This window comes from Anomaloglossus baeobatrachus, chromosome 1, assembly GCF_048569485.1.
Source record: "Anomaloglossus baeobatrachus isolate aAnoBae1 chromosome 1, aAnoBae1.hap1, whole genome shotgun sequence".
NCBI classification, from domain to species: domain Eukaryota; kingdom Metazoa; phylum Chordata; class Amphibia; order Anura; family Aromobatidae; genus Anomaloglossus; species Anomaloglossus baeobatrachus.
In genome coordinates, this window is record NC_134353.1 from 262,642,725 (window position 1) to 262,666,866 (window position 24,142).

At 46.3% G+C, this 24,142-nt stretch overlaps 1 protein-coding gene across 2 annotated transcripts in view; it reads right to left on the minus strand.

Moving 5' to 3' along the window:
- ENPEP (glutamyl aminopeptidase) overlaps positions 1-24,142 on the minus strand; it is a 148,723-nt gene that overhangs the window by 93,877 nt on the left and 30,704 nt on the right. For both annotated transcript variants that reach the window (XR_012754245.1, XM_075349316.1), the window contains exons 2-4: positions 21,262-21,403; positions 15,975-16,106; positions 12,023-12,143 (exon numbers count right to left, since the gene is read on the minus strand). Coding sequence is in view for 1 of the 2 variants with exons in the window: in XM_075349316.1 (XP_075205431.1) it covers positions 12,023-12,143; positions 15,975-16,106; positions 21,262-21,403 (395 nt within the window). In the remaining variant the exon portion in view is untranslated. The remainder of the gene's footprint in view (positions 1-12,022; positions 12,144-15,974; positions 16,107-21,261; positions 21,404-24,142) is intronic.

The window sequence follows — 24,142 nt, forward strand, 5'->3', positions numbered from 1 at the left end:
CATTGGGCTTCAGGTCAAGTCCGGGTCCCAAACTGACCTTACTCTAAAGTTCGGCTGAACCCGTCGAACCGAACTTCATCTCTAGTCAACAAAGCAAGACTATGAAATAAAGTAGATCACATAAAAATGTTGACTTGTGTCCAATGCTCAGACTTTTTATGTAAAAACTGGAAGTAATTTGATGGTACAATTTATCCTAATTTTATTTAGAATGAGTTCTTTTCTTTTTTGTGCCCTTTTTAGCAGCAAACATTTCTAACATTACAGACTTCTATCAACACTGTTTAAAGATGAACTTTGAGGTCAAAATCCTACCAGATGAGAAGCAGAGACACCACAATATAGGTAAACATATACTACATGACTAATGAAACTAGTGTATGCAATAACATCTCTAAATCCGTGACAAAATAAATATGCCAAGAATGCCTTCAGATGTTGCAAAGCAGCCTGATTTTTAACCTAAAAAAACCTACATCATTAGAATGTAACAACAGTTATGAATGTACATTCTACAAAGGACCTCAAGAATGTAATCCGTGCAATTGTGATAGATTTGTCGTTATAACCAGGGGTGGGATTCAGCCACTGCTCTCCGGTTCGGGGGAACCAATTATCAAAATTGCAGCAAGTTACCCGAACCTGCAAGAAGCGGCCCCCCGATTCAGTTCTGGGGACACACCAGTTTTAACTGAATTTGTGTCCTCAGACGCACATTCATTTGAAATGTATTGTGATGCAGGAAACCTTTCTACTGCAATAGCTAACATAACTGCCAGCCTATCGGAGGCTGACAGCTGACGTTGGCATGCACAACCTCAATGTACGATGTCACTGACATGAGCTGGTCTTTCCACTTCGCATATGCAGCAGGAAGAGAATGCTGCTTGACTGAGTACAGGTAAGTAGAATTATTTTTTTTAATATAAAAGAACAGCCATATGGGGACCAGGATGGAAGAAATATGGGGACCAGGATGGGAGACAAATAGGGATCAGGATAGGAGACATATGAGGACAGGGTTGGAAGACATATGGGGACCAGATTGGGAGACATATAGGAACCAGCATGGGACAGGACAGAGCACATATGGGGACCAGGATAAAGCACATATGAGGACCAGGATGAAGTACATATGGGGACCATGATGGATCACATATGGAGACCAGGATGACATATGGGGACTATAATGGATGACACATGGGGACCAGGATGGATCACATATACCGAGCTCCTGTGTATAATGTCACTGGTGATCACTGTATTACCTGTACTCGTTTACTTTATACTCTATACAGAGCTCCTGTGTATAATGTCACCGGTGATTACTGTATTACCTGTACACTATATACTATACACATAGTGCCTTTGTATAATGACAGTAACGGTAATATAATTAGTATTGTCATTTTTATTAATGATAAGTAGTGTAGTATTCAGTCACCTGTCTTGGCAAAAAACGCATGAATACATTTGCGATGCCGTTTGGTGTGGTTTTCTGCCAGGAGATGCAAATTTGGTGCAAAAATCTGGTGAAGACATTTCAGTACCAAATTTGCATCTTCTGGCAGAAAACTGCACTAAAGTGGCGCCAAAACAATTTTTGTGCTTTTCTTTTTAACAAAAGATGCAGATTTGGTGCTGAAATTTATACACCATATTCCTGCACCAAATCTGCATCACCTGGCAATCGCATCAATACCGCTTCAAAACCACATCGTGGTTTGATGCGTTTTTTTGGCCAGAGGATGCAGATTTGGTGCAACAATATGGTGTAGAAATATTGAGCACCAAATCTGCATCTCTTGGCAAAAACAATGCAGTTTTCTGCCAGAAGATACAGGTCTCTGAACACAGTTTACATGAGGTCAGGTCACCTGAAGTCAGTTTCCCTGCGGTCACAGGTGGGGTACCATGGGAATCTCCAGCTATGACCACAGATAAAATGAGTGACGTCAAGGCTCACAGCTGCAGCTAAGCCAGTTTCTGCCTGAAGCCCACAGCGTGCGAACATGTTTTGTGCCTGCACGTTGTGACTTCAGTATATATGTAGCAGAGCCAGCATTGTTGTGGGACTTCATGTTTATTACTTTCGAACTGATTGTTTGGGGTTAATAAAGGAGTGAAAGAGTGTGTTTTTTTGTATTTTATTTCAAATAAAGGAATTTTTCGGTATTTGTATTTATTTCTTATCACTTACAGATTATTAATGGGGGAGGGGGTTTCATAGACACCTCCCATTACCAATCTAGGGCTTAGTGGCAGCTATGAGCTGTCATTAACCTCTTCTATTCCCCAATTGCTATTGCACTAGGGCAATCGGGATGAGCTGGGTAAAGTGGTGGGATTGTCATATCTAATGGATGCAACAGTTCTGGGTGGTTGCAGGCTTCTATTTTTAGGCTGGGGACCCAATATCCATTGGTCTCGGTAGCCTGAGAATACCAGCCCCCAGCTGTTGGTTTTATCATGGCTGGATATCAAAATGTAGGGGGACTGCACATTGTTTTTAAAAAGCAGCATATTGTCTTTCTTATTTTGATACCCAGCCAAGATAAGAACACAGCTGAGTGCTGCAGCCTGTAACCTTATCCTTTATCTGTGCTGGGTATCATAATATGGGGGAACCCTATTCCAATTTTTTTATTTATTTATTTTTGCACCTTTATTGAGCTGCAGACAGCATGTGTGATTCCAAGCAGTTAGACATGCTGTCACACAGGGTGGGGGAGCGGTCTAACTGCAACCAATCACAGACACCAGGACTGCCAGTGGGTGGGGGAAGCAGTGAAAATGAATGAGGGTAACAAACGGCTACCTCTGCCCGGGAGGATTGTTAAGTATAACGCTCCTGCTTATCCCTATTTCTTTTTTCCCTTCTTTTTTTTAATTATCCTAGTGGCTGCATTCAGATAATTAACCGGAGTTCCATGAGAACTCTGGGCCCGGGGTCGGAGCAAAGATACTAGGTATCCCGTGCGGATCCAAACTTTTACAGTTCGGGTTTGCGCATCACTAATTGTGACCATATGCTCACAGATGGTGTCATTGGCTTTGCTTGATATTATAAGGTCTTCACAATAATGATGTGTAGGTTCCACAATGAAGCAAAACCAGCAAAGACATGATACTCCCATGATTTTTCCAAATTTATCTTTTTAACCCCTTCACCCACTTTCCGTTTTTCCTCCCCTTTTTTCAAGAACCATGACTTGTTTATTTTTCTATCAATATAGGCAAATGAAGGCTTGTTTTTTGCGGGACAAATTGTACTCTTGAATTACATCATTCACGTTACCATAAAGGGTACTGGAAATGGGGAAGAAAAATTGAGCTGACATTGACAAAGAATTGTGCTTTTGTTGCCAGTTTCCGAGACCTTTAACGTCCTCATTTTTCAGGATCTGGGGCTGTGTGAAGGCTTATTTTTTGCATCTAGAGTAGAGATGAGCCACCCCCCTAGTGTTCAATTTCGGTTCGGTTCGTCAAACGGCGGGTGTGTTCGTCGAACGTTCGATGAACACCTTCGAACTCCATTGAAAACAATAGCAGGCAAACAGATACAAACAAATTGAAAACACAAAAAAAAAGTTCAGCTTACCAGCGTAGAATCCACAGGACAAATCAGGAGGTGCACGGATCGATCCAGATGAGCCACTTCTGGTATGAAGTACGTATACACAGAGTAAACTCCTTTTACGGTGTCCAAAAGTGAAACTACTCAGAAGTCCTTATAGGGCAAGGACATGTGCCATACACAGCCAATGACACATGCCCTTGCTTGTGTGCAAAAAATGCACTTTGCTGTGTGTGTGTGTGATTGGCTGACAACCTGCACCGCCCCACTGTACGCGCGGATAGGAAAAAAAAAGGAGATTGCCGTTATTTCAGGAACCCCCACCCCCCCGCACACTAAGCACTGAATTGGCATATTATTATTATTATTATTATTAACATTGCGCACATTGCGTAGTGTCCATACGTATAATTCTGCAGCTATTTGGCAGCACATGTGAATGTATTGTGAGTGACTGCAGAATTGATGCAGAATGTATGCGCGCTGGATGCTTTCTCTACCATTCAGCAAAACTCCATGCCCGCTCACAGCAGACACAAACAGTCGCACGATGAGAATGAACTCGGATGAACTTCACCCAACTTCATTGTCATCCTGCGGCTCTGTCTGTGTCGCAGCCTGATTTCCGGTCACCGATGAAGGACACACCGGAGACCGTAAATACCCTGAGTGACAGAAGTGTGAAGTGATCAGCTGTGCCGTTACTGCAGTTACCGGCCTCCATCATCCCAGCACACACCGCCCCATCATCCCCGCACACACCGGCCCCCGTCATCCCCGCACACACCAGCCCCCGTCATCCCCGCACACACCAGCCCCCGTCATCCCCGCACACACCGGCCCTCGCCATCCCCGCACACACCAGCCCCCGTCATCCCCGCACACACCAGCCTGATCGAATCGTTATTGAACGTTAACTCGAACCGTCGAACGTGAAGCAAATCGTTTAAGTTCGGCGAACGACTAGAGCACCGCCAAAAATCACTCGAATTTGAAATTGACGAATGGTTTGATTTGAACACCGTTCATCTCTAGTTTAGAGCAGCCAATTTTAATTATGCCATTTTTGGGTAGATGCAATGTTTTGACTGCCTATTATTGCAATTTATTGCAATGTTGTGGTGACCAAAAAAACATGATTCAGGCTTTTTTAAATTTTTATGCGCTTTACTGATCGTATTAACTTATTTTATATTTTAATAGATCGGACATTTCTGAAAGTGGCAATACCAAATATGTGTACTTTTATTTTCAGTGGGGTAAAAGGGGGGTGATTTGAACTTTTGTAGTTTTTTATACATTTTTTTTTTTAATTTATTTTTTAACTTTTTTTTGTTTTTATTAGTCCCTTAGGGAAAATTAAGCAGTGTCCAATCGCTTCTGCTGTTCAGTGATGCTTCAGCATTCCACTGAGCAGCAGAAATGCTGATTTCCTATGAATGCCAGCGCTCAGCCAGCGTTCACGGGACCTTCGTCATGACCATGACAGAGGTCGTCAGCTGACCCCTGCTGTCATGACAGCCCATCGGCACCCCATGATCATGTCACGGGGCCGCTGATGGGAGTGGGGAATGGCGCGGTCTCCGCTGGTGCATGTTATATTCAGCTGTTAGAGTTTAAGTGCACAATCTAACTAGTTAACAGGTTCGGGTGGATCTCTGATCAGGGAAATATGAAAGCTCAACGTGTGAGCTCCAATCAAAGTCAGGGACATCAAAGATGTACAGCTACGTCCTTGATCGTGAAGGGATTAAAAATCTGACATATTGTTCAAAAGATAAAGGCTTTTTTATTTGGTACTAACTTTTATTGTCTTCACCAAGGGGAATGGCTCATACATTTCATTGATTATTACATTTTCCAAAAATCTCAAATCATGAGAATTAGTTTACCCAATAAAGCCTAATACCTGGCAATGGATAACCAGTTTGAGAATTCTCAAAACTCCAATTGGGCAAACAATATGCTATATTCGATTAATAATGTATACTTTTTTTTTAGATACTTTATTGCATGTCATTCCATAATACATACCACAAATATAATATTAAAAATAAAACGAACTAATCCCCTACCCACCTAATTCACAGCAAGATAGTAGAAAAAAAGGTATTATACATGTAATGAGAGAGAATGGGTAAATTCACCTCCACAAATTCAAACATCCTATATTTCCCCTTATTTTTAAGGTAGTCGAACCAGATTTTTTTCATATATTTACCCAAACTTGTGTCGCGGGCAGGGAGGAGGGTGTCAGCACACCGCGCTCACCCCTTCTGCTCGGGTCCGGCAGCTGCTCAGTGGTGGCTCGAGCGGTGGGCCGGATCCCGGGGTTTCTCGAGCGACACTCTTCGCCCGTGAGTGAAAGGGGGTTTTTGTGGTTGGGTGTGGGGATTGTTATAGTTCGTGACGCCACCCACGGTTGTGGTGAGTTCACCACCGCTGCTCAATGTGGGGATCCCGGGGATGGTGATGTGGAGCAGCCAGTTGTTGTGTTGCCCCTCCGTGGGTAGGGGTTGGTGATCCCGGGGCCCAGTGGGGTGCAGGGGCGCAGGGGCAGCGCTGTGCCTTGCGGCACTGAGGTACTCACTCAGTAAACACGACACAGTTCTCGGTAAACAAACGGCTGGTTGGACGGGTCCCTCGGACGGTTCACGGTGCTGCGGTTGCCTGCAGTTAGCGGTGACGGTCTCTTCCCTGCACCTTTGAAATGTCTGTTTGGTAGCGGTGGATTCCCACCGGTTACCAGCTCCCCGACTGCAATCTGTGCCGGAGGAGCTCCACACTTTGCCCGCAGGCGCCGGCCCTGGGAAACTGGTGCCTTGGCGGTGGCGGTGTTTCCCCGTTGTGGTTGGACCTTTGCCGTCAATCAGGACTTGCTTGTTGGGGGATCTACGTCCCCTTCACTAACGGATTTAGCAATTTACAGCGACTCCAAGCCTTGCTGTGATCCGAGAAGCCCCTGCTCTGGTGCTGACTGCCCTTTGTATACTGCTCCAGACCCCCGGATACACACAGCCTCCGTGGTCCTTCCAGCAACCTCCGGACAGTCCCACTGCAGATCTTCACCACTGTCTGCTGACCTTGCTGACTCCGTCTGGGCACACAGCCACAGACCAACTTCAGGCTTTCTGTCACTTTCACTGCTGTTTCACTCTAGCTCCCTCCTGAGCTACACTCTGTTCACCTCCTACTCCTTTCTCCTACCTGGCTGAACAACCTGGAACTTCCTGCCTCCAGAGCTGTGATCTCCTTGGTGGGCGGACACCAACCGCCTGGCTCCACCCCCTGGTGTGAATCATCAGCCTCTGGAGGAAGGCAACAAGGATTTGTGGGTTAGCTGGTGTACCTACAGGGAATGTGGGGTGCGTGTGTGTTGTTATCTGTGTCCCCTGGCTTGCCCAGGGCGACACATTCCCCCTTAGCAAAACGCAGACCGTCCTCGGGCTGCCCGTCCAACACCGGTTTTAATTTTCCTTTTTGTTTTCTGAAAATGTAAAACGGTATAACATTATAAACGGTAAATTATATACATTTTTAATAACAACTCTTCCCAAGACCGGAGGCACATTTACTTTTAACGTTACAACGGTGTACGGTCACGGTTTCCGCTCTCTCCCACCCAAGCAACCTGGCCCTGATGCTGCCCCTAAAACCCAGGCAGCACCCCTTGACCCACAGTCCAGCACAAGTTACCCGAGCGGGATCTGTCCTTCCCTCCAGATGGTAGCCACCGGTTCCTTTGGTGGCTGGGCCCTAGCCTGCTCTGCTCAGGGCCCTCCCTCCAACCTGCCTCTCCGGAGGCGGCATTGTGGAAACGGTAACGGTACCCAACATATTTACAAGCCACTTAACGTTTGTGGTGCCCTGCAAGTTCACGGGCTTGTCCATGGATAGTTCCCATGCAAAACTTAAACGGTCCCCACGGGGACAACGGTGCCGGCTCCAGCCGGTTGCAATCACAAAAGCAAATCAGGTAACTGTTCGGTAATTTTCATTTTTTTTTCATCTGCAACTTTCAAAACTTTTCAACAAACTTAACTCAGTGGTGGTCCCAACGGGGACGGTGCAACGGGCATCCGCTGCCCTACTCGTACTTTTCTGCTGAGGCGGACCCATCCTCTGCCACTGGCACATCAAACATGCACTGACATGCCTGCGGTGACAGGGGCACCCGATACCCATTTCCACCGGCACACGGGGTATGGACAACCACGGGGTCCCACACATAGCGGGAACGCTCACTGGCCTCTTCAAACTCAGCAGCAGACCCGGGACTAGGGCCGGAGTCGTCATCTCGTGTTCCTGCGTCAGGCGGGTTGCCGCCAGCTGTCGCAGCCTCCTGGCCTCCAACTTCCAGCACTTCAGCCCCTTCTGCGGTAGCACGGAGCAGCAGATTTGGCGAGCTGACATTAAGGCGCCTCATAAGTAACGGCAAGGGCGATGCACAGGCCGAGACTAGGCCGGGCCCCTCAGCCGCAGCAGCCGGTCCTGGGAGGACATAGGGACGTGGGTCACCAGTCGGTTCTGCTACATCCATTCCCCCTCCGTACCTCGGGGCAGTTGTAAGCAGCTCCTCCATCCCGTTGGTCCACTGCTCCATCATCCGGAAGAGCTGATCCTGCTGACACTGGTGGAATTGCATCACCCGGGCCTTCATCCAGGCCACGGTCTCGGGCTCAGGGTCTGGCACAGTCTCTACTGGGACTTCTGGCACCATGCTGTTAAGGGGTCGCGGTTCCCCCTGGCATACTTCAGGGATGTCCCGGACGTCTGCAGCCGGCTGGTCCGCTGGAGCGGCTGGGCAGGGTATCGCTACCGGTTGGGCAGGTAGCGGGCCTAATGGCGGGGTGGCAGCAGCTACTACGGGTAGCAGGGAGAGAGGCAGGGTGAGCGGAAGCCGGCCGGGCCCCTCAGCTCCAACGGCCGATCCCTCCGGAATACAGGGGCGTGGGTCGCTTACCCGCTCCTCCAAATCCTCTTCTGCCTCGCGTCTCCACATAGCAGCCACCACATCCGCCATGTCGGTCTCCCACTCCTCCAGGAGGAGTTGCATATGGTCCTGCAGACGATTACTCAGCGGGGCAGTCCGGTCCCTCAGCCACGTCGCCGTGCCGGGCGCGGAGACTTCCTCGTTGGGAGTTGGGTTGTACATCTTGGCAATCGTGCCTTCCAGGAACCCAGTATTGCTGCAGAGTCCTGGCGTCTCTGCTTTTATAGCCGCAGCTACATGCGTCCAGCCGCCATCGCGTCCCCCTTAGCTCTTTCCGGCCCCTCCTCTCTCGGGGCGGAGTTTTGGCCTTCGCGCCTCTACTGCTCGAGAAGACGCTCGAGCGGGAACTTTTCGCGCCAAAGATGGCGGCTTCTGAACTTTTTCTGCCGGATGCCTCCGGCGGTAACAAGGCGCACCTCTACCTGACGGCAGAGCGGTAGGATCCTGTTCGTGACGCCAAGTTGTCGCGGGCGGGGAGGAGGGTGTCAGCACACCGCGCTCACCCCTTCTGCTCGGGTCCGGCAGCTGCTCAGTGGTGGCTCGAGCGGTGGGCCGGATCCCGGGGTTTCTCGAGCGACACTCCTCGCCCGTGAGTGAAAGGGGGTTTTTGTGGTTGGGTGTGGGGATTGTTATAGTTCGTGACGCCACCCACGGTTGTGGTGATTTCACCACCGCTGCTCAATGTGGGGATCCCGGGGATGGTGATGTGGAGCAGCCAGTTGTAGTGTTGCCCCTCCGTGGGTAGGGGTTGGTGATCCCGGGGCCCAGTGGGGTGCAGGGGCAGCGCTGTGCCTTGCGGCACTGAGGTACTCACTCAGCCAGTAAACACGACACAGTTCTCGGTAAACAAACGGCTGGTTGGATGGGTCCCTCGGACGGTTCACGGTGCTGCGGTTCCCTCCAGTTAGCGGTGACGGTCTCTTCCCTGCACCTTTGAAATGTCTGTTTGGTAGCGGTGGATTCCCACCGGTTACCCACTCCCCGACTGCAATCTGTGCCGGAGGAGCTCCACACTTTGCCCGCAGGCGCCGGCCCTGGGAAACTGGTGCCTTGGCGGTGGCGGTGTTTCCCCGTTGTGGTTGGTCCTTTGCCGTCAATCAGGACTTGCTTGTTGGGGGAGCTACGTCCCCTTCACTAATGGATTTAGCAATTTACAGCGACTCCAAGCCTTGCTGTGATCCGAGAAGCCCCTGCTCTGGTGCTGACTGCCCTTTGTATACTGCTCCAGACCCCCGGATACACACAGCCTCCGTGGTCCTTCCAGCAACCTCCGGACAGTCCCACTGCAGATCTTCACCACTGTCTGCTGACCTTGCTGACTCCGTCTGGGCACACAGCCACAGACCAACTTCAGGCTTTCTGTCACTTTTACTGCTGTTTCACTCTAGCTCCCTCCTGAGCTACACTCTGTTCACCTCCTACTCCTTTCTCCTCCCTGGCTGAACAACCTGGAACTTCATGCCTCCAGAGCTGTGATCTCCTTGGTGGGCGGACACCAACTGCCTGGCTCCACCCCCTGGTGTGAATCATCAGCCTCTGGAGGAAGGCAACAAGGATTTGTGGGTTAGCTGGTGTACCTACAGGGAATGTGGGGTGCGTGTGTGTTGTTATCTGTGTCCCCTGGCTTGCCCAGGGCGACACACTTGTTCCACCATACCCTCAACATGGTGACATGCTGTCTCAACCAATTTCTAGCATTTAGTATTCTAACAGTGAAAAAGCAACCATGTAATGAAAAGAATTGCACTGTTATTGCAATTCCACTCACCGGAAAGGGGTTTTCCGGTCTTCTGACGAAAGTCTGTGGTCACTATATCTGACAGCAGACTTCTGATTTATTATGTCGTGCACCTTGAACACTGCCAAGATTCTCCACTAGCAAGAGTGGGCGGTAATGTGACTGTAAATATGTGATTTGCATACTTTCAGCCTCATTGTGACAAGATGACTGAGTTGCCAACTGTCCAGAAATTTCAGGACAGTCTGTAAAAAAATGTTTAAGGTGTCTGTGATTTTTATGAAACTGAAAAAATATACAAAGATTATTTTGACTCTAATTATCATCATTTTACAGTTTACAGTGAATGCAGCTGATATCTTCATATCAGAATAATGGATCACTTATAATCATAATGATTTATTATAATTTTCCAATATGTCCGTAAAAAATATTGTCTGTCTGTGATTTTTTGATAAGCTGTCCAGAAAAAATACAAAGTAAAGTTGTCAACCCTGCAAGACGTGCCTGGCCTGTGCAATTCATGTCTAGTTGGCATCTATACAAATCGCATACTTTCAGTCACTAGACTGTCCATCATAGAGTGACTGCATACTTTCATCAGAAGACCAGACCACCCCTTTAAAGGGACTTTGTCAGCAGATTTTTGCTCTGTAATCTGAAGACACCATGCTGTGAGGGTTAAGATTCAGTTTAAAGCGCTGCTTCTCTTAGCACAAAGTGTGTTTTCCTCTACCTGCAATGTTAGTTTAAGCCTCTTAGCTTTATCGTTAGTGGGTCCATGGAGGATTGAGCTGAAGTCCGATTTCGCCCCCTTCGTGTGATTAGCAGTTTCTGTCTATGGAAATGTACAGTGAAGGCCTGGTGTTGTCGGCGGCAGCTTGTTAAGCTCTTGTTAAGCTCTCTCGGCATAGCTGCGCCCAGTAAACTGATTCATCACTGGTTTCAGGATGTCTTTGCCTACATCATGCCACTCTCAGATGAGGTAGCAAGAACCTGCTGACAGATTCCCTTTAAGGCGGGCTTTGCACACTACGACATCGCAGGCCGATGGTGCGATGCCGAGTGCGATAGTGCCCGCCCCCGTCGCAGCAGCGATATGTGGTGATAGCTGGCGTAGCGAAAGTTATCGCTACGCCAGCTTCACACACACACACTCACCTGCCGTGCGACGTCCCTGTGGCCGGCGACCCGCCTCCTTGTTAAGGGGGCGGGTCGTGCGGCGTCACTGCGACGTCACACGGCAGGCGGCCAATCAGAGCGGAGGGGCGGAGATGAGCAGGATGTAAACATCCTGCCCACCTCCTTCCTTCCGCATATCCTACGGAAGCCGCAGTGAGGCCGGTAGGAGACGTTCCTCGCTCCTGCGACTTCACACACAGCGATGTGTGCTGCCGCAGGAGCGAGGAACAACATCGGACCGTCGCGTCAGCGTAATCATGGATTACGCCGACGCTGCACCGATGATACGATTACGACGCTTTTGCGCTCGTTAATCGTATCATCCAGCCTTTACACACTGCGATGTCGCATGCGATGCCGGAAGTGCGTCATTTTCAATTTGACCCCACCGACATCGCACCTGCGATGTCGCAGTGTGCAAAGTGCCCCTAAGGATCCCTCCTGATCAATATGCCAAATGGCAGGCCAGATGTGCAAAACAAAGAATAATATGTACTTTAGTGCATACCTTATACTAAAGAAACATACATACCAAGTTTGGGAAGAGAATAGTTCATACCAAAGTATACTTCAAAAAAATCAAATACAGTTTTTGTAGTGTCAGCTGCATACACTGCTGTTGCCCTCTGTAGTGGCTGCACATAGATCCTTAGCTGGATAAAAAAATAGGCAAAAAGTCATTCTATGAGAGTGAGACTTGTATTAGAGTATAATCTATTATACACATTATAAAGTTTATTACAATTTCAATCATTTTGATATTGTTTCCTATATTAACCATCACCATCACCCATTCCCTGTAGACTGTGAGCCCTCGCGGGCAGGGTCCTCTCTCCTCCTATACCAGTCTGTTATGTACTGTTAATGATTGTTGTACGTATACCCTCTTTCACTTGTAAAGCACCATGGAATAAATGGCGCTATAATAATAAATAATAATAATAATATTAACCCCTTCACCACCAAGCAAATTTCCGTTTTTCATGTTCATTTTTGCCCCCTTTCTTCTAAGAGCCATACCTATTTTACATTTCCGTCAATATAACCATATGAGGGCTTGTTTTTTGCAGGACAAGTTGTACTTTTGAATGACATCATTCTTTCTACCCCATATTGTACTGGAAAACCATTCCAAGTGAGTTGAAATTGCAAAACAAGTGCAATACCACGATTGTTTGCTTTTTTTTATTTACCATGTTCTCTATATGATAAAACTGACGTGGCATTATGATTCCCCAGATCACTATGAGTTTGTAGATACCAAACATGTATATTTTTACTTTTATCTAAGAGGTGAAAAAAAAATTCAGAAGTTTGTCCAAAAAAGGAATTGCGCTTTTGTCGCCATTTTCTGAGAAGGGGAGGAAAAATGAAAAGGTAAAACCTAAAATCACCTCGGGATAGAGGGGTTAAATAGAAAAAAAAACAAAACAGAAATTTGTTAAAAAATGAATTGTGTTTTTGTTGCCATTTTCCGTAGCATTCTCATTTTTCAGGATCTGGTGCTCTGTGATGGCTTATTTTTTTGTGTCCTCAGCTGACGTTTTTAATTACTGTATTTGGGACGAAAATGAGGGGTGTGTCTTATAATCCCAATGTAGCTTACCGGAAGGTGGTGGAAAGGTGTCACAGGGAGAAGGGGCAATGCTGTGAGCGCTGTACTGCGGGCCGCTGTGCTGCAGGCTATGGGCCGCCGTGCTGGTGCTTGATATGGGCAGTGAGGCAGAGGCCATCCTGAAAATGTCAGCAGTGTGGGCTTTCAATTATGGGCCATGGAGTCGGCATGCATCAATGGAGCTCTCGCCTCAAAATCTCATCTGGGCTTGTGCCGCCTCTTGCCTAATAATCTCTCAGCAGCAGACTAAAGGAAAATGGCGCCCGTAGGTGGCACGTGCACAAATGAGATCTTGGCTTGTCATTGAGCCGATAGCCCAATCTGCACATGCGCCGACTCCGGGTGCTATTTGTTTGAAGTTCACACTGCTGACAGTTTCTGGATGTTGCCTTCTGCACAACGCCCTCAGCAAGTATTTGGGACACCCACAGCATCGCCCTACTCGAGCACTGCCCTTGCCTTATGTGACCCCACTTCACCACCACTGCCGCAGCCCCCCTGGTAAGACACCACTGGATTATAAGACAGACCCCCCTTTTTTTTCTCTAAATTTGGGGTGCGTCTTGTAATCTTGTGGGTCTTATAAAACAAAAAATACAGTATACCATTTTTGGGTACATATGTTATTTTAATCGCTTTTTCTTGTTACGCCCTTTACCGTTCAGATTAATTGATTTTGTATTTTGATAGATGAGGCATTTCTAAACCCAGAGATACCAATTATGTGTTTTTGTTTTTTTTAATTGTTTTATTTTCAATGGGGCAAAAGGGGGTGATTTGAACTTTTGTGTTTTTTTTTTTTTCATATTTTTTAAAACTTTTTTTTACACTTTTTTATTGTTTTTACTAGTTCTCTTACGGGACTTAAAGCTGATATACTCTGATCACATCTGCTGTTCAGAGAGATGCTTCAACATTGCTCTGTATAGCAGAAATGCTGATCTCCTATGAATGCTGCCACACTGCCGGTATTCACAGGAACTATGTCATGATAGTGACAGGGGTCATAAGCTGACCCCCAACTGTCATGACAACCCATCGTCACCATGTGATCATGTCATAGGGCTGCCGATGGGGGCAAGAAATTACATACTCCCTACTGCCGAGCATTAAATACTGCTGATTGAGATTTAGGCCCTGTGCACACACTGTGTTTTTTGCCAGTGATTTGCTGCGTTTTTTTCTGCAGAATTGGTGCAGTTTTTGTTCATAAGCTTCATGCAGTCCTTCCCCAGCAAAATCTATGAGAAATCCAAAATGCTGTGCGCACACTGCATTTTTTTTTCCGTATAAGTTTTGTTGCAGCAAAAAGAAGTAGCATGTTACTTCTTTTATGTGTTTTTCCCTGTGTTCAACGTTAAAAAAAAACCGCAGGGACAAAACCACAGGGAAAAACACAGTAAATCGGCAACAAAAACGCGCATGCGTTTTTGGTGCATTTTTTCTGTAGATAAGTGCATTTTTCTGCCAGAAGGTGCGCTTTTCGCTGGAGAAACAAATCCGCAGTGTGCGCACATAGCCTTAACTAGTAAACAGACGTGGGTGGATCTTAGATCCACCCGCACCTGTTAGCGGCACGTCACCTGATCAGATCAGCTGATGTGCAGGAAACATGCATGCTCGTGACCTGAGTCCACATTAAAGGGACAGACACTATCTAGCACGTCATAGGTCATGAAGTGGTTAAACATGTACTGTAGACAAATGACACACCAAAAACGCAACAAAAAAAGCAGAAAAAAATGGACCAAACTGCTTTTTTTAAGCAGCTTGATTACTGCCAAGATAGCAGGATTTTCCTGCAGAAAAAAAACGCAGCAAAAATGTATTGTGTGAGCATAGCCTTAAGGCCCCTTTACACACTGAGACTTTCTAGCGATCCCACCAGCGATCCCAACTGGCCGGGATCGCTACAAAGTCTCTGGCGAGTCCCTGGTGAGCTGTCAAAGAGGCAGACCTGGCCAACGACGCAGCAGCGATACGGACCTGCAGAATGACCTAGCTGGTCATTGGGGACGTGTTAAAGCAGCTATTTGAAAGGGAAGTCGCTAACAAAGTCGTCGTAATGGTGTCAAACACACCAATGCATGCTGCTCAGCGGGAAACAAAGGACCAAAAAATGGTCCTGAAAGATTTGTAGCGATCAGCGACCTCACAGCAGGGGCCAGGTCGTTGATGTGTTTCACACACTGCAATGTAGCTTTGGAGGTCGCTATTACATCACAAAACCGGTGACGTTACAGCGATATCGCTAGCAATGTTGCAGTGTGTAAAGGGGCCTTAAGACTACCTTCGCACAATGAGATTTTGGTGAGTTTGATGTTGCAGAATTTCTGCACATACTATATAAATAAGTTGACTTGCACTTTTTTACATTTGTTTTTGTGTATTTTTTTATTTTCATATGCATTTTCATTACATTTTGACGCTGCGCTTCTTGTTAGTTGTTTTTTTTTCAATGTTCATCACGTGTCATGAATAAAATAATTTTATATTTTGGGTCATTACGGTGGAGGCTATACTAAATATGTGTAGTCTTACTTTTAAAAACATTTTAAGTCATTTTAATTTTTTAAATAGGATATTTTATTTTTTTCCTTTATTGTTTTTTTTTTTTTTGCTTTATTTTTACTCCCAATATGGAAGTTGACCACACAATTATTTGATCTCTTCTACATTATACTACAACACTTCATTATTACAGAAACAATAGCATAACACAGTACAAATATCTCAGAATCTGTGAAGAAAGCACAGACCCCTCCGCATTCCATTTGTCAACAGAGCCGTGCATCAAGTAGAATTGACTAGTTCTTCTGAGAAAAAAAAAAGAAAGGGTGTTTTTAGTTTTTCAAAGACTCAAACTCACAGGGATCCCTCGATTTGATATTCTTTCCACAAAGTCAAATTGGTGGACTGCAAAGGCAACCAAGTATGTACTCATAGGTACTGAATTAAGGAAATGTGTTTGGCGCCAACCATTTCCCAGGTCTTCAGTTTTCTGAAAAGAAATAGAGATGCTGTTACAACTTGAAATAAGTGTGCATTGTGCCTATATGTATATCTTAATCAAGCTGTTAGCATTTTCAGTTTAAATATTCAAGTGCTTCCATAAAGTCTTTCTGCTCTATAATAACATAATACTGTATATGACTACATATTTTTAGCTTTCTCATGAGCCAGATCAGACACCCCCATACTTTGCACTGACGAGGGGCAAGCACCCCGAAACACCGTGTCTGCAAATTGGGATTCTGATCTGGCTTATATATCCTGAGTCATATTGCAAAGAATTGTTAAAAATCCACTTGTGACTTTCAGGATCGCTACTTCCAATAGGTGGCGCTGTGCTAGAGTTTGTCTCCTTTACTGGAGAGACAATTTACATATTTTTAGAACCTGTTGCCGTTTAGGGCTCATTCACACTTCAGTCTTTTGATTATGAGAATACTCCTTGTTTTTCATGGATAGTACTCATACCTATAAAAGTCCACAGTTCACATGTCCGTGTTTTTTGCGGACAGAGGGGTCCGTGCAAAATCAAGGACATTTGTCTGATGTTGATCGGAGTGTTGGATCAAACTCAGTAATGAAAGTTCAAGGGTCCATGAAAAAATTGGATTCTATCCGAGTCTTCTCTGTTTTTCAGGGACATAAGAGAAGGTGGAGAAACATTTTTTTTCCTTATAAAAAAAAACTGATGTAACTGACCAAACTCGGATGAAACAGATGACCAACAACAACGTTTTTTTAAACTCTGATCAAAAACACAGATGAAAATGTGACCGATTTTCTCATACAGGAAAATCTCTAATGTAAGCATGAGTCCTTACTGCTGTGGACAATATGGATGATTCAGAGGGACTTCTATGTTGATGTCATTAAGGGGAGGTTGTCAATCCGAAGCCTCCTCTTTAATCCACAATGGAGAACAGTTCTGTAAGAGCAGTTCCTGTTCTAGCAAACTTGAGTGGTTGGTGGATTCCAATAAACTATTTTTGTGAATGGTCAACATGTATTACCATATTTTCTCTGCAGTGACCATTAGGCTATGTACCCATGAGAAATTAAACCTGCGGATTTATCTGTGGAAAATCTGCAGATTTTCTGCATTTTCCAGATAAATCCGCAGGTTTCAGCATGTACAAACACTCCCATGTTATCCTATGGGACATGGGGAGTGCTGTGTCCATGCTGTGGATACGTGCGGCTGCGGAATATGCTGCGGATGTCCCGCAGCCGCATGTAATTGCAAGTCAATTATTTCTGTGGAATTACCTGCGGAAATCCCGGCCTTCCACTATGGAGATAAGAGGCCGGGACTTCCGCAGGTAAGTTGCACGAAAGCCCGGAGGTTTACCACAGCTATTTCGCTGTAATACCGCAGCTAAAAATTGCAGCGGATTATGGTAAGCAGCTGCGGGAAACATATGGATGTACCTGAGGATATATCCGCAGGTACAAACTCCCATGGGCACATAGCCTTACGGTTGAAGAGTCTGGCTGCTAGTTGAGTTGATGAGTGCTGTGATGATAATCCATCTTTAACTTGTAGACAAATTTAGATATTTCCCCATTTTTCAACAAGTGATACAACCATCTGTTTTTACATTAAGACGCTCATCAGTTGATGACTGCTCACTCTCCCCAGTGACGCACGCTCGTTGCCTGGGGGTAATTCTCAACTCTGCTTTATCCTTCAAGCCACACATACCAGCTCTCTTCACCTTCTGTCAACCACAAATCAAAAATGTTTTCTGGATTTTTACATTCCTTAACCAAGAATCAGCAAAAACACTAGTGCATGCCCTCATTATTTCCCGACTGGACTACTGCAACTGTGACACCCTGGGCAAGCCAGGGGTCACAGGTCATCACACCACCACACCCTACACCCCAGTTAGGAACATCTAAGCTAACCCAAAATCCTTGTTGCCTTCCTCCAGGGGCTGATGTTCACACCAGGAGGTGGGCCAGGCGGTTGGCTCCGCCCACCGAGGAGTACACAGCCCTGGAGGCGGGAAGAACCAGGCAGATAGAGTTTAGAACAGAGTTCAGTTAGGGAGGTGAAGGAGTAAACAACGGAGTCTAGTGAGGGAAGAAAAAGTGTGAGGAAGCAAGATCTGGAAGAACAGCTAGAGGAGTGAAGCTGAAGTCAAGTAAAAAGGAAACAGTAGTAAAGCCTGAAGTTGGTCCGTGGCTGTGTGCCTGGACAGTGTCAGCAAGGTCAGCAGATGGTGGTGACAGTCTGGAGAGGGACTGCTCGGAGGTTGCTGGAAGGACCGCGGACGGGTAGTGGCCCGGCGGTATGGAGCAGTATACAAAGGACAGTCAGCACCAGGGCAGGGGCCTCTCGGACCCCGGCAAGGCTAGGAGTCGCCATAATTTGCCAAATCCGTCAGTGAAGGGGACGTCTGTCTCCAAACAACCAAGTCCCGACTGAAGGCAACAGTCCAACCATTGAGGAGAGACACCGCCACCGCCAAGGCACCAGTTTCTCAGGGCCAGCGCCTGCGGGAAAAGTAGGGCTCCTCCGGCCCATATCCAAGCCGGGGAGCGGGTTACCGGTGGGAACCCATCGAAACCATCATCACTTTAGGTGCAGGACAGAGGGACCGTCACCGTCACCTACTGGGGAAAGCAAGTGCAGCCGTCCGTGGGAACCATCTTCCCAGCCAAGTGTTTTACCGAGAACTGTGTCATCGTCTCAGGCTGAGTGAGTACCACAGTGCCGCAAGGCACAGCGCTGCCCCCGCGTCCCTGCGCCCACCAGGCCCTGCATCTCCCAATCCATCACTGGGCCCCGGGATCACCAACCCCTACCCACGGAGGGGCAACACAACAACTGGCTGCTCCATACCATCCTTCCCGGGATCCCCATACAGAGCAGCGGTGGTGTCAACAAATCACCACAACCATGGGTGGCGTCACGGACAATAAACAATCCCCACACCCAAACAACCCCTTTCACTCACGGGCGAGGAGCGCCGCTCGAGTCCCCGGGATCCGGCCCATCGCTCGAGCCACCGAGCAGCGGCAGCCGCAGGCCGCAGTGCCAGCCGGACCCGAGCAGCAGTGGGAGAGCGCGGCGTCCCCTCCTCCAACCGCGACACAACCTCCTGCTCTATGGCTTCCCTTTGAACACAATCTATTGTAAACTATGCTGCCTGACTAATCCACCTACCCCTCTGCTATTCCCCGACCTTTCCTCTCTGTCAAGCAGTTCACTGGTTTCCCATTGCATACATCTGTGATCTAGTCACCTAGTACTTATCTACACGTAAACTCTGATCCTCACAAGAGCTCCTTCTTCACTGCCCTCTTATCTCCTCCTCCCACAATCACATACAAGATTTCTCCCATGCATCCTCTGTGACGCCCTGGCCTATCAGGTTGTCACAGGGTATTGTGCAATCTGCCCTTCTGTGCAATATCCACCTCCTCCTTGGTTAGGGGTCCCTAACCACTGGTGTTGCCAAGAACAGCTAATCAAAATCCTAGGAACACTCTGCACCACACCCACCAGATACACCACTGGACGGCCTGAGTGGAATAGGGTCGCCAACTGGGGGGGTTGGTTAAAAGGGGAGGTCAGGAGAGTCAGGAGTCAGTCAGAGAAAGGGAGAGTGAAGCGTTGGAGGTGAAAGTGAGAGGAGGTCAGGAGCTAGGCTCCTTGGAACTACTAGGTAGCAAACATTGGTCTGGGCCTGGTAGGAGCTGGACCCCGGTCGCAGGGGATTGTGACAAGGGGCACGGACTGTTGAGAAGGACAGCCGGCGGCCTTGTGCCATCACTGGGCAGGGGCCAGGGCATGACGGAGTACGTGGACCCTAGGTCAGGGAGTAGCTTCAGGCAACCTGAAAATTTACTCGACAAGGACGGAGCCTTCAAGAGCCATTCTCCACCCGCTCCAAAATTGGGGTACTGGCGCAACGAAGGGGTTAGGACTTTCCACACATACGCTCCAGAAAATCCCAAGCGTGAACCCTGAGAGCAAGCTCTCTCAGTTAGCCACACTGGGGAGTGGGACCCGATTAGTTCCAAACTAAAGGGGCCAATTAGAAGACAAGGTGCCACAAAGAAGGTCACAGGCTAACAGGCAACACCAACAGAAACGGGACCCAGGGGTGCTCTCCCTCAGAGGCAGCGGTGTCCAAAACTTTGGTTTACTACGGTTGTCGGTATCAGCGTTATTGGACTGAGCGAGTATGCAAGTGACCCTTACCGTTCCACTGGCACACCCCAGTCGCCATCACCGAGTCCTGGGGCATCCCCCCTACCCGTGGAGGTGTTAAACACCTAGCTGCCCACACCATCGCCGCCGGGTACTCCCAATCGCAGCGGTGGTACTTCATCTTACCACGCACCACAGGTGGCATCACGAACTTTCCACACCATCCCCTGTACATAACCCCCCTTTGTTTGAGGAGCCGCACGACCCCCGGGTCCGGAGCCCTCTCGAACCACCGCTGATCCGGATCCGAGCAGCCCGGCTGCTCACGCGGGGGCGACACACCTCCATACTCTAGAACTCTCTGCCCCAACATATCAGACTCTCTCCTACCTTGGATGCTTCAAAATGAACCTGAAGATCCACCTCTTCTGACAAGCCGACAACCTGCAATAACCCTCAGTCCACTATAGCACAGCATGACCATCTCTACCATCATCGACTGTACCCTCACTCATCCCCTGTAGACTATGAGCCTTCAGAGGCTGGGACCTCTCTCCTCCTGTACCAGTGTGTGCCTTGAATTGTTCATGGTTATTGTATTTGTCCCTATTATGTATACCCCTTTTCATATGTAAAGCGCCATGGAATAAATGGCGCTATAATAATAAATATTAATCAGTTATAAGGCATGCATGAAAAAATGTTTCACACAATGAAAATGATTTTCCCCAATAGAAATCCTATACATCATAGCAAATATCAATTACTTGGTCTCCTTTTTTAGCAGAAATATTGCGACAACACACATAGCAGACGTTCAAGGACACTCTTCATACAAGCAGTCAATGCATTCCCAATGTCTTGTCTGATAAACCGACTGAACAAAACTTGACGGAGAATGATTTTGCTGCTCAAGATAATGATAGCATGGAAAAAAAGATTAATATGATAACAGACAGCAGACAAATAATGTCATAGTTACCTCCACAGGCATATTGGAGAGTGCACTGTACTGATTGCTGTGCGTAAGGGAAATTTTGTACGTTGCTTTTTTATTGGGTTCATCAAAACATGGGAATGACTTGCGTGCGTCTGTCGGTTCATGATCTGTAGCTGCGATGCTCCTTGAGAAGAAAATTATAATATTCAATGAGCTTTTATTTCCAACATAAGATATGATTACATTTCATCAGGGATGTTTAAAAGTAGTATAGGGTTATATAAGGCGACATTTGGAGATCTTTCATATTGTTTAAAAATATTAAGTTCTTAAAGGCTAAAAAAAAAAAAAAAAAAAAAAAAAATCGCAGAAAAAAACAGCACATAAGATATAAATCATGTAGCCTTACCCATTGTGTGCTGATAATTTACATGTAAATTTACTCACCCCCTCACAGAATTAATTATTAAGGAATCTCAACTATGTTGCGTTTATTTGTGCTGACAATGACAAGACTTTCTTTCCCTTCTTCAAATGTTATTGTTGAAAACACAATAAAACAGGCTGGTAGTCTTCAATTAGATATGGCAATCAGAAGACTATTACTATCCATAGCTCCAAGATTTTTCATGCACTTTTTGTAGTTCTTAATTTATCATTCATGACGTTTTAATTTTTGTGTATAAAATATATCTACAAAATTTTTGTCATAACCTAATAGAAAAACATTAGATTTGAAAAAAATATCAATACTGATAATGAAAAATTGTACTGATACAGTAATTAAAGACTAAAACTGTCCAATAAGAGTTGCATTTCATTACCAATTATTCGTAGTGCGTTTCATTGATATAATGACAAGTTGTGTTTATATTGCGCCAACATAGACATAATCCCACAGGAATATTTAGGTATAATTTAGATAATTAGCTTTATCCCTATGTGCCTATGACCAGTTTGCTATAGGAATATTGAGGTATAGTTATGTAGCACCCTTTTATTTAAGGCTATGTTCACACACTGCGTTTTTTACCTGCGTTTTTGGTCTGTTTTTGCTGCAGAAATTTCTTGAGAAATTCTTGTAACCTTTCTGCAGACATTCCCCAGCAAAACCTATGGCAAAAAAAATTAGCTGTGCACACACTGCGTTTTTTTCTTAAGAAAATTCTTTCAGTAGATTTTCTTAAGAAAAAGAATGAGCATGTCACTTCTTTTCTGCAGCTAACTGCGTTATTTGCCATATATAATTGGCACAATAACGCAGGGAGCAACCAGCGGTAAAAACGCACCAAAAACGCACCAAAAACGCACCAAAAATGCACCGAAAACGCGGCAAAAACGCAGGTGCGTTTTTGGTGCGTTTTTTAACACAGGTGCACTCTTAAGAAATTTCTTAAGAAAAATCATTTTTCTAGTGTGAACATAGCCTAAGAGTGACTTAGTGTCTTTCATATGAGGGTTACTGTATGTGCTTGGCCAAGCTGATCACTGCTAGAACTGTAGACATCATGGAAATTAGAGGGTTTGGACAATTGAATTTAATACGGTATGTATAAGAATTATCAGCCTACACATAGGGGGGCACGGTGGCTCAGTGGCTCAGTGGTTAGCACTGCAGTCTTGCAGCGCTGGGTCCTGGGTTCAAATCCCACCAAGGACACCATCTGCAAGGAGTTTGTTTGTTCTCCCCGTGTTTGCATTGGTTTCCTCGGGGTACTCCAGTTTCCTCCCACACTCTAAAAAAAAATACTGATAGGGAACCTAGATTGTGAGCCCCAATGGGGACAGTGTTGTCATTGTATCTAAAGCACTGTGGAATTAACAACGCTATATAAATGAATAAATATTATATATCTTATATTAATCACAATGATTTACAAATTTTGGCTAAGACCTTGGCAAACTATAATTCTTGAGCCATATATTATTTTTTATATTATTAAAACTTTTTTTATACTTTTTATTGTTTTTACTAGTGCCCTTAGGGGACTTGAAGCTTATATCCTCCAATCGCTGTTGAGAGCGATGCTTCAGCACGGCTTTGAACAGCAGAAATGCTGATCTTGTGTGCATGCCTGCGCTCTACCAGCGTTCACAGGAACTATGTCATGACAGTAACAGAGGTCATCAGCTGATCTCGGTTGTCTTGATAACCCATCGGCACACCGTGATCCCGTTATTTCTATTAGTCCCCCTAGTGTACTTGAAGCCTGCACTATCTGATCGCTTCTGCTGTTCAGAGCAATGCATCGTTCTGAATGGTAGAAATGTTGTTCTCCTGTGAATGTCAGCGCTCTGCCAGTATTGACAATAAGTGAGCCATGACAGCAACAGGAGCTGACCCCACTCTCTGTTATGACAACCTACTGGCACCCCGTGATTGCAATGGCACAAGGGAATGGCGGGATCCCCTTCGAAGTGCATTTGATCGCGCTGTCAGAGTCTGTGGTCCACCTTCACCGCGATCTACCTTGCACATGTCTGCTAATCATGTCAGCAGACATGTATGAGAAATAACGTGGGCTTGCTTTGCGAGCCTGCATTAAAGGGACAGATACAACCTAAGATGTATAAGTATGGTCTTGGTCATATTAAGGTTAAAGAAGTTGTAAAGCAATTTCTAGGTAGCAACAAAGATCCAAAATTCAAATCCATCATGGAGACTATGCTGAAACGTTTCAAAGCCTTGGGTTGTTAGACTATAAAGAAGTGCTGAAAAACAATAAAGCGCAGTTCTTTGAGTCCCGAGTGACTGATGCACTGCTAAGATGTGCGAAGTGCAGCCAGCTCTAAAGTCTGTGTTGGGAACTGCGCCAATGTGGTATTAGGGATAGCATGTGGATCACAAAGCTCAGCACAGCATAGTTGAGCTGTGCTGGAGACCAATGCCGAAGCCAGTGTAGGAAATCGCTCCAATGCAGCT